This window comes from Anser cygnoides, chromosome 1, assembly GCF_040182565.1.
Source record: "Anser cygnoides isolate HZ-2024a breed goose chromosome 1, Taihu_goose_T2T_genome, whole genome shotgun sequence".
In the NCBI taxonomy this organism is placed as follows: Eukaryota; Metazoa; Chordata; class Aves; order Anseriformes; family Anatidae; genus Anser; species Anser cygnoides.
The window spans coordinates 129,395,800-129,412,803 of NC_089873.1; the positions used below are offsets into that span (position 1 = coordinate 129,395,800).

The following is a 17,004-nucleotide window of genomic DNA, read 5'->3' on the forward strand; positions in this document are numbered from 1 at the left end:
AGAACAGAGCCCCGGTGAATGCCACTAGTGCCCAACCACCAGCCAGACATAGCCCCATTCACTGTGGCCCTTCGAGCTCTTCCATCGAGCCGGTTCATCACCCAGCGTAGCGCGTCCCCGTTCATCTCACAGTTGGACATTTTGCTCAGAAGGATGCTGTGATGGACAGGACCAAAGGCCTTACTAAAATCCAGAAGGATTATGTCTGCTGCCTTCCCCTCATCCACCAAGTGGGTGACCTTATCACAGAAGGAGATCAAGTGACCAAGGCAGGACTTTCCCATGGCGAACCCATGTTGACTGTGCCTGATAATAGCTTTGTTCTTTAAGTGCCTTTCTGTGTCCCCCAGGACAACTTTCTGCATGACTTTTCTAGGGACGGAGGTTAGACTAACAGGTCTGTAGTTCCCTGGGCCCTCTCCCATGCCCTTTTTGTAGATGGGTATAACGTTGGCTAGCTTCCAGTCAGCAGAGACCTCTCCAGACTCCCACGACCTTTGCTGAATTGTTGAGAGGGGTCCAACTGTAGCATCCACTAACTCCTTCAGCACCCTGGGGTGAATCCCATCTCACCCCATGGACTTAAGAACATGGAGCTGATACAACTGTTCCCTTACGGTTTCAGTGACCACAAATGGTAAGTCATTGTTCCCACAGTCATGGTCCTACAACTGTGAGGACCAGGCAGCCCAAGATCTGTTGTTGCTGTTAAATGCTGAGGCAAAAAAAATAAGGCAAAAAATACCTCTGCCTTTTCCTTACCCTTACTTGTTAGGTGACCATCTGCTTGAAGTGTTGGTCTCGTGTTTTCCTTTGACCTCCTCCTGCTGTTGGTATACTTGAAAAACCCTTTTTTGTTGTCTTAACACCACACTGGCCAGTGTCGACTCAAGTTGAGCTTTGGCTTGTTTTCTCCCTGCAGATGTGGACTGCAGCTCTGTGTTCTCCCTCTGAAGCCAAGTCTTGCTTCCAGAGGTCATGTATTTTCTTTCTCTGCCCTACTTCCAAGAGTTCCCTGTTCAGCCAGGCCAGTCTTCTGCCCCGCTTGCTTGTCTTGCAGCACACGTCAAGACCTCTTATTGAGGTCTTCTGGATATTGATGTCATCAGTGGTTGTGTTGTCCAGCTGGTGGATGGGACTGAGTGAATTGTTTCAAAATGCTGTTAGTACACGTAAGCTATGTTAAGAATACCAGTGCTCTCGTTCAGATCCTGCACTGAAACCTAACAAGTCATGACAAATCAATAACCGTGCTCTGCATTTCTTTTTTGCTCCCCCTGAAGCTTGTGGCATTTTGTCTCATTTGGGGCCCACCTTTCATCTTGGTGATGCTATCTGGGGAGCAGTAATGACAAAAACTGGGCAGAGTAAGTAATAGCATCAAGAACCAGGATGCCAAAACTTGTACCTGCTGTGCAGAGGTAGGCTTCGCCAGGCTTCCTGTGACAAACTCCTATTAACAAACCTACGGCAGTAAGCTGTTTTGAAAACTTGCTAGTCTTTCCGCTTCCTTTCCCAGTTTGTCAAAACTATCACAATAAATACTTAATGTATGAAAGAAGGTTAATTTTATAGTTAAAACCCTGGGCTTAAATTGAGAAGTGAATTTCCATTACTTCCACTGTGGAATTCTGACATGGATTTCGGGTAAGTTGCTCAATCTCTTTGCCGCATTTTTTAATTTTTATTTTGTATCTGGTAGATGAGAGAAAAGCCAGGCTTTTATATTCTCAGAACAGCATTCAGCTTCTTTCTCAGTGGGGACATACCAACAGTACTGCAGTACGAACAGAATAATTTCTGTCTTGACAGAAATGCTGGTTTAAGCACTGAGTTACCGTTTTTGCTGTCCTAATTGGCACTTTCACCTGAGCTAGCAATGCTGTGTTCACAGAGTGCATGGCAAAAAGGGCCCGTGCCTTGCTTCATGCGATCTCACTTCAGCTTTCTTAAGTCTTTTCTGGTAGTTGCTGCTCTGTGACACTAACTGAATGGTAGACTTAAAATGTTTGAATATTACAGAGCGGAAGCTTTTTTTCCTTGGCTTTAGCTAAAGAGGTAGAGTGAAACCATTGCTATGGATTATTTGAGGGAATTTTAATAATTAGAATTGCATGAGAATTCAGGCTTCTGAGCTGTCGTCTGTCCCATCCCCTTCCCAAGTGCTGGAGCTTTTCAGTAGCTTCAGATTTCAGTTGTCTTTAAATATCTGACTTATTCTAGCAAGAGATCTTGGGGATAGTGTTACGGGGTTAAATTTTGCGTTCCTTCATGTGCCATTTGGCCCTCATCTGAAGTCTAATCTTTAATATCCTTCTCGTGTAAATAAGCTCAGTTGACTCCAGTGGATCTGCTTGCACAAATGAAGACCGAATGGTTGTAATGCATCTTTAGGGCGTGGGTTCCAGGACATTTGGGTTGTGCATTTCTCTTAAATGTGCTGGATACAAAGTTCATAGGTGCTAGATTCTCACAAGAGGGATTTTTGGGGGAAAAAAATGTTTTGAACAAGCAGTCATTAGAAGTATGAAAGCTCTTGGTGTGTTGCATGAACGTAGTCATCTATGGCCTTTGCTAGCTCGATAGAGTAACTAGAACTCGGTGGCCTTTGAAAACTCCCTTTAGTTGCTGACATTACTATGGAAAAGCATGTTTATGTAGGCTGCTCTCCGGTCTCCCGTCGTTGAGGACAGCAGTACAGTTTTTTTGGATCTAAATAAGAGACTTGGGAAAGAATGCCACGCAGCGCATCAAGCTCCTGAAACTTGAGCAGTCGATATTTTTGTAGAAGAGCAGCATGAAACAAATGCTTTATTTTGTTTGTGCAAATGAGAAGGCCATTGTGATGCAAAGCAGTATCCTGAAAAGGCAAATGTGCTTTTTTTTTTTTTTTTTCTGTTGTAAATATCCCAGCTAAATACTGCAGTAATTGCAAGCAGAGCTTGGCATTTTTTCTCTCTATTCTTTTCATCGATATATTTTAACAAGTCCTCATGAGACTATTAAAACGTCTTAGTTTTTGGAACATGTGGTCTAGCGGGGATAACTTTGTCTGCAGAGGCAGTGGGTTGGCAGCTAGGTTTTGCATGTCTTTTCATTCCCCTCCAGATTCTCTGACCCAGCGTAACCTTTGGTCTCCCTCTGAAGGCCGGGGTGAAGGAAGTATGAGCAGGTGACTGATGATCACTGTCAATACGGCCTGCAGACAATATGTGAATTACTTTAGCAGTCTCCCGCTGCCCCCCCCCCCCCCTCCCTTAAATCAACAAATGCAAATAGCTGCCTCCTTATTTGCTGCTATCTCAGGGAGGCTGCCCAGGCAGCGTGGGCTTTGTTGTAGTCCCTGCGAAGTGAAAAAAGCGGCTTCAGCCTTAGTCAGAAGAAAAAATATCAAATGGGACCTGACCCCCCCCTTAATGGTTAATGCTGCTAATATTTGGTCCTCTGGCGTGTGCAGGTAGGAAGATGCTGTGCTAAGAATCCTTGCTGTGTTTCAGGAGGGCTGCCTGCAGCGGTTAAACTCTTTGCATTGTTGCTCTTTGTCTGTAAATATCCTTCTGGAGAGGAGTAGGGATTGCCCAGCGGATCGAAACTCATACCTGTGCTCGTAGAACCTGTTGCCATTGCAGTTAGCTCTGTCTTTAACATCGGCTTTATTTACCATGGGAGAATAGATAGGCGTTTGCTAGATTTCAGCAGAGGCACAAAGAATTTGTAAACCGATGTTTACTTACAAGTTTATGATTGTTAAACACCTAATTGCGTGGCATGACTGAATAAAAATAGCTGCATTTTACAGTCATGTAAGCCTAACATAGGACATAACGTGTAGTACCGTCTAGTATAGCATATAGTTGATATTTGTCTGCTGTTCCAGGAATACTGCTCCATGCAAGTTGTCACTCAGCAATTCAGATACATGAGACTAATGCGTTGCCAGGAGGTGGTTAAAATTCTCTTCGGTTTATTTTAAGCTGTCATTGCATATGAAAGTAAGTTTTGGTATAGATAAATACCAGAAAGTGATTACTTTCCACGTCGAGAAGGTGGTCCTTCTCAGGTACCTAGGGATATAATGTGTGTATTTAACGTTTTAGGATTGCAACCAGCCGTAATGAAGGAATTTCTTCTGAACTGCCATTCAGGAATATTAGATCAGTTTGTCTGAATCAGACAAATCACAATGTATGTAAATGCTCCTGCAGCTTTAGAAATGTGTGTCAGTAGAACTTGTATTTTATAAGGAGTCTGCTTGCAGCCTGTAATTCATCTTACCGTGACATTTTATATTGCAGAAACTTTGTAACAGGTAAATAAAAATTCAGAGTTAAAGTAACAGTTGTAAAGCTAGGTACTGAGCTGTTCAGGTGACTATCACTTGTGTAGCTAGATGTTAAAACTGCTGCTTAATCTCCAAGTATATTCACAAGATCTCTTTTCAAATATATCTGAGTTCTATTTGCTTACCAGAAAGTCTCAATAGTCCAGGGGGAGAAATATTACAAATTCACCAAAATCAAAAAAAAACCACACCTCTTTAGAAGCTGCATGCGTTCCAGTTCTCGTCTGCAGTAGTCCTTTGCATCAGGTACTGGTCACTGACACAGTCAAAGCCCACTCGAACCCTAACTTGTAATACTTCTAAGTTATGTCACATGAAGCTCACAGTGTTCACAGTTAGGGTGGATCATGGAGAGCTTTTCCTGCATCAGCGAGCCACAAAAGGCTGCGGTAAAGACAGTATCATGCTAGAAATCCAGATGATCTTGGTATAAAGACATGAAATGCTTTCAAAGATGCTGTGTGTTCTCTTTCTTTTCCCACACCTCCTGTAACAAGGGTGGTTTGCCATCACAAAATTTCCCGTTTTCATCCTCTGCTTACCTCTCCCTTTCAGCTTCTGCATCTGTCTGCCAGCAACCAGCCCAAGAAGCAGCATGTAGTTCTTCCTGGGCTCTGTCATTGCTTTGTGCTGGCCGCAGGTAGCGTGGTGCAGGGCATCTCCTTGATGCTGTGTCCATACACTTAGGTTCTGTCTGACATCCTCCTGGTGTTTTAATCAGTCTGTTGCTAAGAGAATTGTTGCGATAAAATCATCATTATGACTTCAGAGAGGTGAGACGGGTGGAAATGATTGCTAACTAGCAAGTTTAGCTCAAAGAAATCTGATTACAGCTTGCAGCTTCACATCAAATTATAATGCAGTCACATCATATTCATACTGGATCCATTTTGTACTGCAGTGGGAGATTCAAGAGAACCACTTCAGTGTTATGAACGAATATAGATGTTATGTTTTAATTTTGGAAGTCCTACTTCTAAATAAAAATTGAAGTCTGGGTGGCACCCAGTAGAAAAAGCTGGGTACAATTATGTGAACTTAACTTTCTAAACTGGCGTTTCAGAAAAACGTTTATTCGTGGTACTTTGCCTATCACCAGTTTCTCCTCTTCAATTGGATGGTTTCTTCACTGCTCCAAATTGCTTTGTAGCTTCCTAGAAGTAGTTGGCATGTCTTGTAATTGTGGAAAGTGCTCTGAGAGGAGATTGGATGTATTATGGGCTGTATAACTTGAGAAGCATTTTGAAGGCCTTCTTGATGAATGGCACTCGATCTTGTTATAATGAAAATTATGGAAAGCATTTATAAGGTGAGTGGATTGATACTTTTTTTTATTTTTATTTGAATGGTTTTTTTTCTTAGGCAAGTCCCTCTAAATTAATGGGTATAAGAGTTTTCTCTTTGGCTTTAAAGAAGTTAAATAGTTTCATGCCAACTGCTTGAGTTCAAAATATCCATGTGTATTTATTTTACAATGTAAGTTTGCACTACACTTTTTTTTTAAGCCTTTATTAGAAAAGTTGCTTTCCATCATTCATTTTGAGGTTTTCCCCCCCTTCCCTTTTGTTTTTGTTTTTCCTCAGTTTCCATTACAAAGAGCAGTGCAAAAATCCAATCTTCCCCTTCCAAAGTGACCCGGCGTTCAATGCAGTCTCCACAGAAATCTGCTCCAGTACCAGCGCAGCGAGGCAGGAAACCAGGTCGGGGCAAACCCCCTGGACAGTCTGCAGTTCCCAAGAAGGGCAGGTCTCCTAAAAATATTCCCCTGACCAAAAGCACCTCTCATACTGAGAATCTTAAAACAAGGAAAAAAAGTTTAAAACCTGGAAAAAAGGTTAGTCCTTATCTACTATTTTACTTTATGTTGCAAAATTTTGTAGTGAGATTTTTTTTTTTTTAATTTCATTTTCTGGCTTTTCTTCAGCCTTCGGGGCTTTAACTGTCTTCAGAAGTTGATTGCAAGAAACGATCTAGAATAGCTATTCTGGATTATCTTGGGATAAGCTTCTGTGGATTATTTTATTCTAGAAGAGGAGTACTGGTTTAGATTAATTTATGGGTGAGTTGTTGGTGTTGAAAAATACTGTTCTGGAATAGCCGTTTCCAGGAGCATTCCAAGAGCCAGGGAAGCCTTTAGGCTTTTTAGTCTGGGTTATTTTGTTACTGAATCATATACATAGTTTGCTTACTTTTTTGACTCATATTTAGCAACAGAGGGTTAGGAACATTGAGGGTTTTGGTGCAAAATGTAGGCATCTTAAGCGCACAGCTGGATTTGCCACATTCGTCTCTTGGCTACCCCCTTGTCCTGGAGATCCTGCATGAACCATGAAGCTTCTTTCCAGGCAGTGGGTTTCCCCAGGTGTGAGCCTGAAAGATGTGGTGCCTTTTTCACCTCAGAGCTGAGTCCGAGGACTGGATGATGCTCGGGCAGCACCAGCTGCGATCAGGTTGGCCCTGCTGTCACCCCGTTCTCCTCCACCAGGCGAATGATCCCAGGGTGGGCCGGTTCAGCTGGCCACACACCTCTCCCTTTTACTTCCATCTTTATCTGATCCCCACCCAGAGAAGCATGAATGCTGCTGCTACTGTGAGGAAGGGCAGGATCACAGCCGGGCATATTTTGACAAGTCCTGAGCTGCTGTGGAAGCGCAATCTGTTTCCTCAGGCTTGTTCAGTCATGGCAGGGTGTCAAGGAGGCTAGGCTCTGAAGCAGCAGTCCTGCAATATCTTTCCCCAGACAGTTTGTTTCTGCCACCCTGCTGCTCCCTGCTTTGCATTAGCACAAATGGGGGGGTGGGAGGCATTGCTTTTTGTTTGGTTTTCTCACCCACATCCACCCACAGCTTTCAAAAAGCGGAAGTTTTGCTTTTTTGTTGTTGTTGTTTTCCTTTTTTTTTTTTTTTTTTTTTTTTTCCCCTTCAGCCTGGGTCACTGTGGGCGTATAGGAAGAATTGCAGGTGGTGCATGTGAAGGGATGGAGTAATGGCACAAGTGGGACCTATCCCATCAGTGCTGGTCAGTGTAAAGTGCCAGTGAAATACCTGTATTGGAGCACACCTAAAAGATGCTAGCACAAAACTGGAGTCAGTCACTTCGTTGAAATGATGGCAGCAGGGTAAGGAATGAGTCCAAGGACTGGAAAATGAACCCTGAGTGGTCTCTCTGCTGCCTTCCTCTCCCAGTCAGGCATCCAAGCTGGTGCGGGTGGTCTCTAGCTTTATCTCTTGCTTGGTTTATGAAACTGCCCAGAGGCAGAGGTTAAAGAGGAGAAGGCTGCGCCCACCCATACAGACTGAGCTGGTGGGTAGGGTGTTCCCTGTAAATCTGAGGGGCTTTAAAGGAGATCACTGAACACATTTTGTATCTTAAGGAGGTACTCAGGTGGAGCAGGATGTGCACTTCTGTGTAAGAGTTTTGTGCTCCTCTGGCTGTCATGAAAAAGAAATAGAGAATAGTTGGAGTCATCTCACCTTTAGGAGAGGCTTTCTGGGCTGGGTGATGGGAAGTGTCTGCGTGGAGCACTGTGCTTGGCACCTGCTCTGTGTGAAGTTCTCGGGATTTGCATGGGGATGGGGGTTACTGCTGGCACTCCTTGGGCTGAGGCAGCCAATCTGAGGCACTGCTGTGCACTTCTGGTGTCCTCTGTGGGACCAGGGAACTGAGAGTTAAGGTTTGTAGGATCTGAGCTGGAGCTATCCATCTAACTCGGCGTCTTACTATAGTAACTTTTGCATTAAAAACTTTAAAAATGAGCTCCTTTTGAGAAGCCATGGAAAGTTTTTATTGCTAAAGTACATGGTAGGATTGCCAAGACGTTACGCACATGTGCAGTCTTTGGAGCGTTATACCTGATATTGTATGGGTGAAGAGAGGGAATCCCTTTGTGGGAGTTCTGTATCCGTGGGGTGTACTTGACATGGAGGGCCATAGAGCGTACATACTTCCCAATACGTACACAAATGTAATAAGCGATAATGTGCCTAGAGATTTGAATGCAGTTGTTTTTTTTAAGACATACAAAAAAACCCACCCACTTTTCAGACTTTGCAGTTGTGTTCCAGATGTGAGCTGGCTGTGTGTTTAGGGAGATTGGTCTGTGCCTGATGAACTATAGATTTGTTTGACTTCTTAACTCTTACACTGAAGAGGCAGTCTGGGACTCTGCCTTTTTAAGCTTGTTATGCTGCTATGTTTATCGTTGTGCAGGTATTAATTTTTATTATACAGCTAGGAATATTAAGTTGTCTTGTCATTTTCTCCTTTATTTAAATGTTTTCTAAGCTTCTCCATGAGGATGACATGCATGTTGGGTTTTATTTCCCATTCCCAACCCCCAGCGTGCACTGTGTGTTTTTTTTTTTTTTATTCTGTCACAATGAAGAAAAAATCTTTTTGCATCTCTTCCATCACTTTTTAAAGTGCACTTTGCAGAACAATGCCAAGCATTCCTTCCAGACCCACTGATTAACATGTACTTCTCAAGGAAGTGCCTTGGTCTGAGTGTGGATCACAGCCCTATATTTGACCCCACAAGAGCAGCATCCACATCAGATGTGTGCAGTCAGTGGATGCTGGATGGCGTGCAGGGCCAGGTGGTGAAACTCAGACCAGGCAGATGTGCTGGGCTCTGCTGGGACCATGGCCTGCCTCCTGAAACAAGGTGGCTCTTGGACATCAGTTTGCTGCTCCTCAGTTTAGGGTTGCAAAATGAGAACCTCAGTTGAGCAAGCGTAATATGCTGGATTTCCCAAACATGTCCTTTCCTTATTCTGGAGGACAAGGTAAGAAATCGCTGAGTAGCCTCACCACACTTACGTGTTTGTGTGGATGGTAGGTAGTTCTTCTGACTTACAATTTGGTGTTTGCATTTTGTTTTCATGCCACGCATCTCCCGTTGCCTCCCTCCACTTCCCTCTCAACTCGACCACTGGTATTTTGCAGCATGACAACAGCCAACTGGTCCCCTGGCGAGTCCCTTCTCCGGAGAGGCTTCAGGAATGTCAGGCTTCAGATCAAAAGCTCAGACTTCCTAACTGCATTTTTGTTCTCTGTGTTAAGGAGGAGATTCTCAGTGTTAAGGATGAGAGACCTTTCTGCTTCCCGGTGTTAAGATGCGTAGGCAGTTTCTGACAAGTAATACATCAATGTTTGGTTCAGTGTTTGACCTGAGCCACTCACTCACAATGCAGCGCCAAACCTTGGCAGTCTCTCTCTTGTGTTCATGGTGATTCACTCCAGTACCATGTTGTCAAGTAGTTTCTACAGCCAAACATATTTTCTCTGATCTGTAATGAGCACAGAAATTTTCTTTAATGTGCTGTGGATTTTAGAAGGAAATCAGTTTATTCTTTGTAGGTGTTCTGCGGAGGCTAAGCACTATTGCTCTTAGGAAGGTGTGTGTTTTGATTGCTTACTGCGTGATTTTTAATGTATTATTTAGTAAATATATTGCTTGTAAGAGTGGATACTGATAAATGGAAGCTTCTCTTAGGGAATTGACTGATTTTTCTCTTAACTATAGAACAATGTCAGACCACCAGAGTCAATCCAGAGTAGCCAGGTCTCTGCTGCCTTCAGCAGTGTCAAGACCTCGGGTAACCTCTTCCATTCCTGTTCTTTTTGGTAGGTAAGAAAATGATGACATAATCTGTTCTCATGCAAGAATAAATGATGAAGGAAGAGGTGAAGAATTTTTCTCCAGTTAATTCCTTCTTTTATTTCCGTGTATATTCATAACACGTCAGAGCATGTTAGAAGTGCCTTTCTTATGTATGTCTGTTTTCTAAAGCCCAGTCCAAAAACAAATTGCAACACCATTTTCTTTTCCTCAGTTGGAAGGTAAGGCATGCTGACCAATTTCCAAGTCTTTGGAAAGAGAGCTCTGGTTGTCTGTCATATGATAGGCTGCAAATAAGTTTGGCTTGGGAAAAGAAGAATGTTTTGGCAACCCATGTGACTGGATTATAACTACTGGTTTATTTGATACCTTGCATAAAACACCAATTCCTGAAAGGGATTACTGAAGAATTTCAGCCCATTTGAAACAAGCTGAAGGAAAATGTAGATGCACTGTAAAGCTGACAGCTAAATTTGAATCAGGATTTATATGTGAATATATACATGGCCCAGTTAATTTATTGGAGTTATGATAAACCCAGATGATTGGAAGAATATGGCCAGGAAAGTAATCCAAAACACCTCTTCTGTGATTCCTAAAATGTAGAAGGGTCATGAATGGATATATAAAAACTCATTGTGTTTCTGCTCCTTCTCAGATAGAGGTGGGTTTCTTTTTAAGTCAATTGTCTTCCACTACTTTACTCAAGTAGCTGTAAATGCAAATGAGCAGTTTCTGGGCTTCCTTTCCTGGATTTCATCATCTTTGCAGTGTGTGGTACTTTTGTAATAAGGAACTACACACACTCCTAGTAGTATGATAACTGATGGTAGAAAGAATTAGTATACTACTTAAAAAACATTAAACATTTTGACTTTGTTTTTTTTCTTGAAACAGAAAAAAATCTTCCCAGAACAACTGTCTTCTGCACCACCTTCTCCTCTTTCTTCTCCTGATGGGGACAGTGGCACTACACAGATACATAAAGATGGAGTTAGTTTATCTGGTGCAACTGCGGCAGTTATATCCACAGGTAAAAGTAAAAATGAATGACATTTTTAGTGTGAAATGGCTTCCGTTTCAAGAAAAATAGTTATGTCATTTTATGGAAAATACACCGTAAACTTATTACAGCAAATAATTACTTGCCTACTTTTTTTTTCAGGTATTTGTAGGTTGCTTTGCACAACTAGTATTTAAATGCCTTTGTTACAGCAAGAAGTGGTGGAACAGAGAGACTTTTGGTAGATCTAGTAGACCTTGCTTGTGCTAGACTAGTAAACACTAGACTAGTTTGTTTCTGTCTGAAAGAGACAACTGTATGGTTCTTTCATGTCTGTCCCACTCCTCAATATATGAAAAGGGAGCAGATGTATTTAAAAAACCCACATGATACTCAAGTACCATGCACACTTGACTTTAATAAAACAAAAGTGAAATTTTGTCTCTCTGTAGCCTTACACTAAAAAAGCAACTCCATTAAACTAAGTTAAGGCAATCAGGGGGAATACGTCCCTCCTCCCAAAACAAGTAATGAAAAACTAGCTTAAGAGCAATGAAAAGTATCTTAAACAGAGTTGGCAAGACAAAAATAAGCTACTTAATGAGCGAATTCATTGAGGAACTTGTAACCCTGTAATGAAGCAATTTGTATGTAGTCAACTGAAATCTCAGAACTTTCTAAAAATTCCATAAATTATGATAATTTTGTTTGGGAGTACTTTTGACATTTAAAAACTGTTTTTACAATAGAAGTTGTCAGGCCCTTCTCAATCCCAACTTCAGTGATGGATGAGGGGAAAATACCTGTGTGTTTCCTAGGAAAATAAACCTTTCAGGATTCAGTTGTTACTGAGACCAGAGAGAAGATGTCATGAAAACTCTTTTTACTGATTTGTATCATTTTTATCCGTATGAAGATGCTTCCTCCAATATGCAGACATTGGAGAGTAAGCTGATACGCATGAAGATAGAAGATCATTGAAACACTTCATAGAAATGTTTCATTTTTAAAAGTGAAATGTTTTTAAGCCCAAATAGCACTACAGTTGAGAGAATATGGCAGTCTTTTGTGTAACAGAATGCTTAGATTGTCTGCTTAATCACTGCAGAAGGACATTTTGTCTTTAAGCTATAATAATGCGTGGGGTGCATTCTGGCCACGTAATAGTCAAGGCCAAAAAGAAGAAGAAGAAAAAAAAAACACCTTCAGTTATGTCTTTTCCCCTTATCTTTTTACCTTATTGTTCATTTTAAAAAACAGTTTTTCATAGTCTCTGTAAAAAGTATTTTCTAAAGTCCGGTTTGCTTCTGTGGTAAGCTTTAAAACCACCTTGCACAGTTTTCAGAGAAGTGTGTTCATTTTATTTAGCAGAGAAGGCCAAGCTGTAGTGTGGAAATCATACATGAGTGGTTTGGGGCTACTGAGGATAGGGATGCTGACCATTATACATGCACGTGGCAATGCTGTGTGGGTGCTTCCAAACGGGCATCCGTGGCAGGCGTATGCCATAGGGTTTGGTTTGTGATATGAGAAAAGAACGGGAAGTAATTTGGTAAGGCCAGCTTTTTAGAATTGAATTTTTGGTAGTTCAGAGCACCTGCCAGTAGTTTTTACTTTATTGGGTCTGGGGTGAGAATAGAGATGAGTCAAAAGAAGAGCACAGATTGCGATGGCGTTGTTTCCTTAGCAGGGTAGAGAAGGGCTGTAGAGATCAGAGGGAAGTGGATATGGGACTGAGACAGGAGAACCTTAACAGCGTGCAGAGAGAACTTTCTGCATGCTCAGAAAGTATGCATGCATGATGGTGTGTGTGTTCCACTTTGGGCTGAACGGTACGGCTTGTCATCAAGACTCAAACTGAAGAAACAGCTTGCAGTTCAGGCGTGTGAAACGTGTCTCTATTCTTTTGTGCGCACCAGCTGTGATTAAAGCAGAAGTACTCTATGGTTAATATGGCTTGTTCTTTTTCAGTGTGTGTTTATGTCAACAAGCATGGAAATTCTGGGCCTCACCTGGATAAGAAGAAAGTTCAGCAGCTTCCGGATCACTTTGGGCCAGGTGCTGTCAATGTGGTACTTCAGCAGGCTGTACAGGCTTGTGTGGATTGTGCCTACCAATCCAAAACTGTCTTTGGATTTCTGAAATCTGGCCATCACGGAGGGGAAATGATAACTGGTATGTGAAGATGTTTTATTTTTGTTTCTTCACAACTATTGTGAACCTGAGGCAGGGCAAAAGAACTGAAGTAACTGCAGTCAGTTTGTATCGTTTTTGTAACACACAAGCACAGTCAAGAGTATATACTTGGGAACTCTGTTATTGAGAGAGTACTGGTGGAGTGTAATTTATCTCAGCGTGGGCCAAGGATGTTCTGGACAATTCTTAAATTAGAATTCAGCAATAGGGAAGTTAAATTCCATGTACGCTGTACAGTTAGGTTCTTATAATAAGTAGAGCTGGTGCACCTCATTTAACAGCTGCAGCCAAACATTTGTCAAGTAAGCTCAGTGCAAGGGAAATATCAGATTTATTAATTCAAGTCATTCGCATAATCTTATCCATACATAGTATTTGTGTTCTTAATGCCTTAAGCAAGTGGGTGAAAAGTTTCCAACTAATCTGTTTAGCTTCCAGGCAAGTGTTTCCACATGTTAAATTTGCTGCTTCTTCCCTTCCCCCGTTCCCCAGTCTCTCAGGTCAGTGTTCATCCACCTATGTCCTCTATTAAGGAATAGGTTTATCTCTGCTACATATTAATGGCAGGTCTACAGATAAATTATCCATATATCTCATACTGAATAGCTGCTGCTTGCTGCTGCATTTTTTTCTTTCTAGGCTAGGAAATATTCTGCATGGCAGTTAGCACATCAATTCATAATTCCATCACTGGTAGTAAAAAGACTTTGCATTACTTTAATCTCCTTACATTAACACCAGATGTGAAAGATGATTAGTGGAATACCGGTTTAATTAAATCCTCATAAAAGATGTTGCCGTCTAACAATATTTAAAACATAGTAAGTACCCTGACCTGCATATAGCAGATCTTCAGTAGTCCTTGCCTGTGTATCCCCTTTAGTTTGTTCACAAAATGGGTGCTTCTTCTCTGCTGTGTAGTAAAAGTTTAATGGCACTGTATGAGTGGGGTTTTGAAACCTGTATTACTTTATTTTTTCAGGCTATATGAAAGTTTAGTGTATTATTAATACCTTGCTGTACCCAATTCAGATCCAGTTTTTCCTTGAACAAAATACACGGAGATGTGCTTTGCCAGTAGTCTGCTTGTGATCCTTCATCAAGAAGGACTATGACAGAATAGTTGCAAATAATTGCTTTACAGAGTAGATTAAAAATTTGAAAATTCTATCTAGTTCTTATTGTTTCTGTAGGAAATTCTGTAGGAGAAGGAATTGCTGTTGTACACCAGGCTTCACTACCAAGGCCTGGATTCAGAGAAGCCTGCTCAGTAGCCCTGAAGTTGAGGGACCTGGCTGTCGACTGCTCCTGAAGCACAGTCCTGCAGCTCACTCAGGTGTTACAGAGCCACAAGACCCCAATGAGTTTCTTGTGTTCTTGAGCTTGTCTCTCTGAGAAACTGTGTGAACAAACACTTAAAACTCCATGTCATTTTATCAGAAATTTTTGTGTGATACATTTTGAGAAGCACAAAATGTGACTTAGGTTAATGTAGCACATTACAACTGACGGTGCTTGTGAGCACCAAGGAAGAACAGAAAATATATAGTAGAATAAAATGAGGAATTGGAGAATGAAATTGTGAGTGTTTTCTTGTAGATTTTTGTTTGAAAGTGTTTTTAGTGTAGGCTTTTTTCTTTTTTTTTTTTTTTAAGACTAGCAAGAAAAATAATTTGTTGCATAAGCGAGTAAGCAAAGAAATCTAAATCTGTGGACTCACGAACTTTAATGGCAAGTATTGTATCTGCCATAGGAGGAAACTGTATGCTGGGACATGAATAAAATAATCTTTCTAGAATATGTGTGAATAATTAGTGGGTTCTTTTGGTTCAGCTGCCAGAGAAAATAATTGTTTTGAATGGAGTTGAATTCAGATTTTTTTCCTCTTTTCTTACTCAAAACAGAAACACAAACCATTTTATTTTTGCTTGATGCATAAGGTTTCAATTCAGGCAAATGCAACTGAAAGGAAATTAGAGGCTTGATTAACAAGCCCACTCATGGTGGTAGTGTCAGCCTCTTTTTTTCCCCTTGTAGCTCAGAGACTGTGGCATTTGGTGGATGAAACAGTCTGAGTTTCAGATAAATCTTCTCAAGCAGAGAATTAAATCAGTCTCTTGGGTGATTTTCTTCACTATCAGACAAACACATTTGTCTGATAGCTTAGCTCTCAGCCTTTCTCCTGGCTTTCTGTTTAAAACATGCCTACACAATGGAAAGTAAAGAAATGAGAATGACTTTTCATCCCATGGGCTGGGATTGCACAAACAAGCTCTATTCCCTGTTTACTTGTCATTAAATGCCGAGGTTATTGCACCTCGGAAGTACTCCTTTTTATTTTCAGCCCTTGCATTTATCTAGGAAGTAAGAAGCATATGCTGTCCCCAAGCAGAGCAGACAGTTGTGCTTGTGGATACGGATCCCTCTCCTCCGCTTGGAGTTCCTGTGGTTGCCCCCAGGGGTTTAGAGTAGGAGGGAGCTGTGTTTGCACTGACTGAATCCTTATTTGTGGATTTTTCCCATGGTATGTCTTGTTGGGGCAGTCAGATGGCTTCAGATGTTTCTTGCTTTATCCTCTTGACAGCTCAAAGATAATATTGTTCTTTTCAATGCTTCTTTTCAAAATGAGAAATTAAGATGTGGAGAACAAGTAATTTCCCCAAGGCCATATAAGACTACCTGTAAGGCTATTATAAAGTGTTTTAAATTTTGGTTGTAGCTGACAGTACTACTTTGCAGTAAATACCAGGAGAGCAGCCCGTGCTAGGTCTCACAGCCCATTTGCTCTCCAAACTGGTTGAGCTGCAAGCAGAAATATGCCATCAGAGATCCCTTCCCCAAACAGGAGGTAGAGAACCTTGTGTCTGAGCCACATGTGAGTCATTAGGATTTCATCTGAGCATTGGAGTCTGGAAAAAATGAACGGGCTACAGAAAGCTGTGGGTCCGGGGTTGGTCCCTGTGGTACTGACTTAAATTTTAGGCACTTCCGTTGGGTCACTGTCGTGAGAGCAGACAAGAGGTAGCACATTATTGTTGATGCTTGCCCGTGTACTCCCATTAATTCTAATCATAAGCTTGCTTACGTTAGCAGTGTAAGTCACACTTGTGATTTCCTAAGGAAGCCTAAAATATGCTAAAGCTTGGGCGTTTTCTTTGTTTTTCCGTATGTTATCTGCCTCTTTTGTAACACAGTATGGAAATGTTCCTTGCTTCAGAGCTGTATATAAAGACTTTCTTGTCATTTCTGTGTTGTTTTTTTGTTTTTGGTTCTTTTTTGAAAATGCATCTGCCACCAACAAAGCGTGATCCTTTAAAGCTCTGCTTGTCATTTCGAAACTCATGCTAAAAACAGAAAGCTGCTTGATAGGCTGAAAACCCAAGAAGACAAATTGATGCATAAACCTGGTGTCTATGCTACTTCTTTGCAACCCTAAGCATAAGTTACAAGTCTGTTCCTGTTTTCTTGTAATGTCTGTCTAATCAGAAATAACTAAAGGATTCAGCTAATGTAATGGTAATCATTTATCTATGTACCAGTAATGCTTGCAATATTCAGTCCTTTCAGAATCTTACCAACTGTCACAAAAGAGGCAAATATCATTAACAACATCAGTCTGAATGTTTGGGGGACGAGGAGGGAGGTCAACAAATAAAAGACGTTGGCACATGTCCAATCTCCTTGTAATTGCTCATTTTGAGTCTGTTGTTGTGATGTCTCCGCCACCTTGCTCCTGTTGAAATAAATGGGAGCTTGACTGCTGCAGCGTTGACAGCAGGATAGATTTCTCCAATGGTAAAATATCAAATGGCAAAACAGTTTCTGCAGTCAGAATTTCAGTGG

At 41.5% G+C, this 17,004-nt stretch overlaps 1 protein-coding gene across 11 annotated transcripts in view; it reads left to right on the forward strand.

Moving 5' to 3' along the window:
• SCML2 (Scm polycomb group protein like 2) overlaps positions 1-17,004 on the forward strand; it is a 72,258-nt gene that overhangs the window by 43,559 nt on the left and 11,695 nt on the right. For all 11 annotated transcript variants that reach the window (XM_066981345.1, XM_066981384.1, XM_066981357.1 and 8 more), the window contains 3 exons: positions 5,926-6,176; positions 10,860-10,995; positions 12,937-13,140. In XM_066981345.1, the coding sequence (XP_066837446.1) occupies positions 5,926-6,176; positions 10,860-10,995; positions 12,937-13,140 (591 nt within the window). The remainder of the gene's footprint in view (positions 1-5,925; positions 6,177-10,859; positions 10,996-12,936; positions 13,141-17,004) is intronic.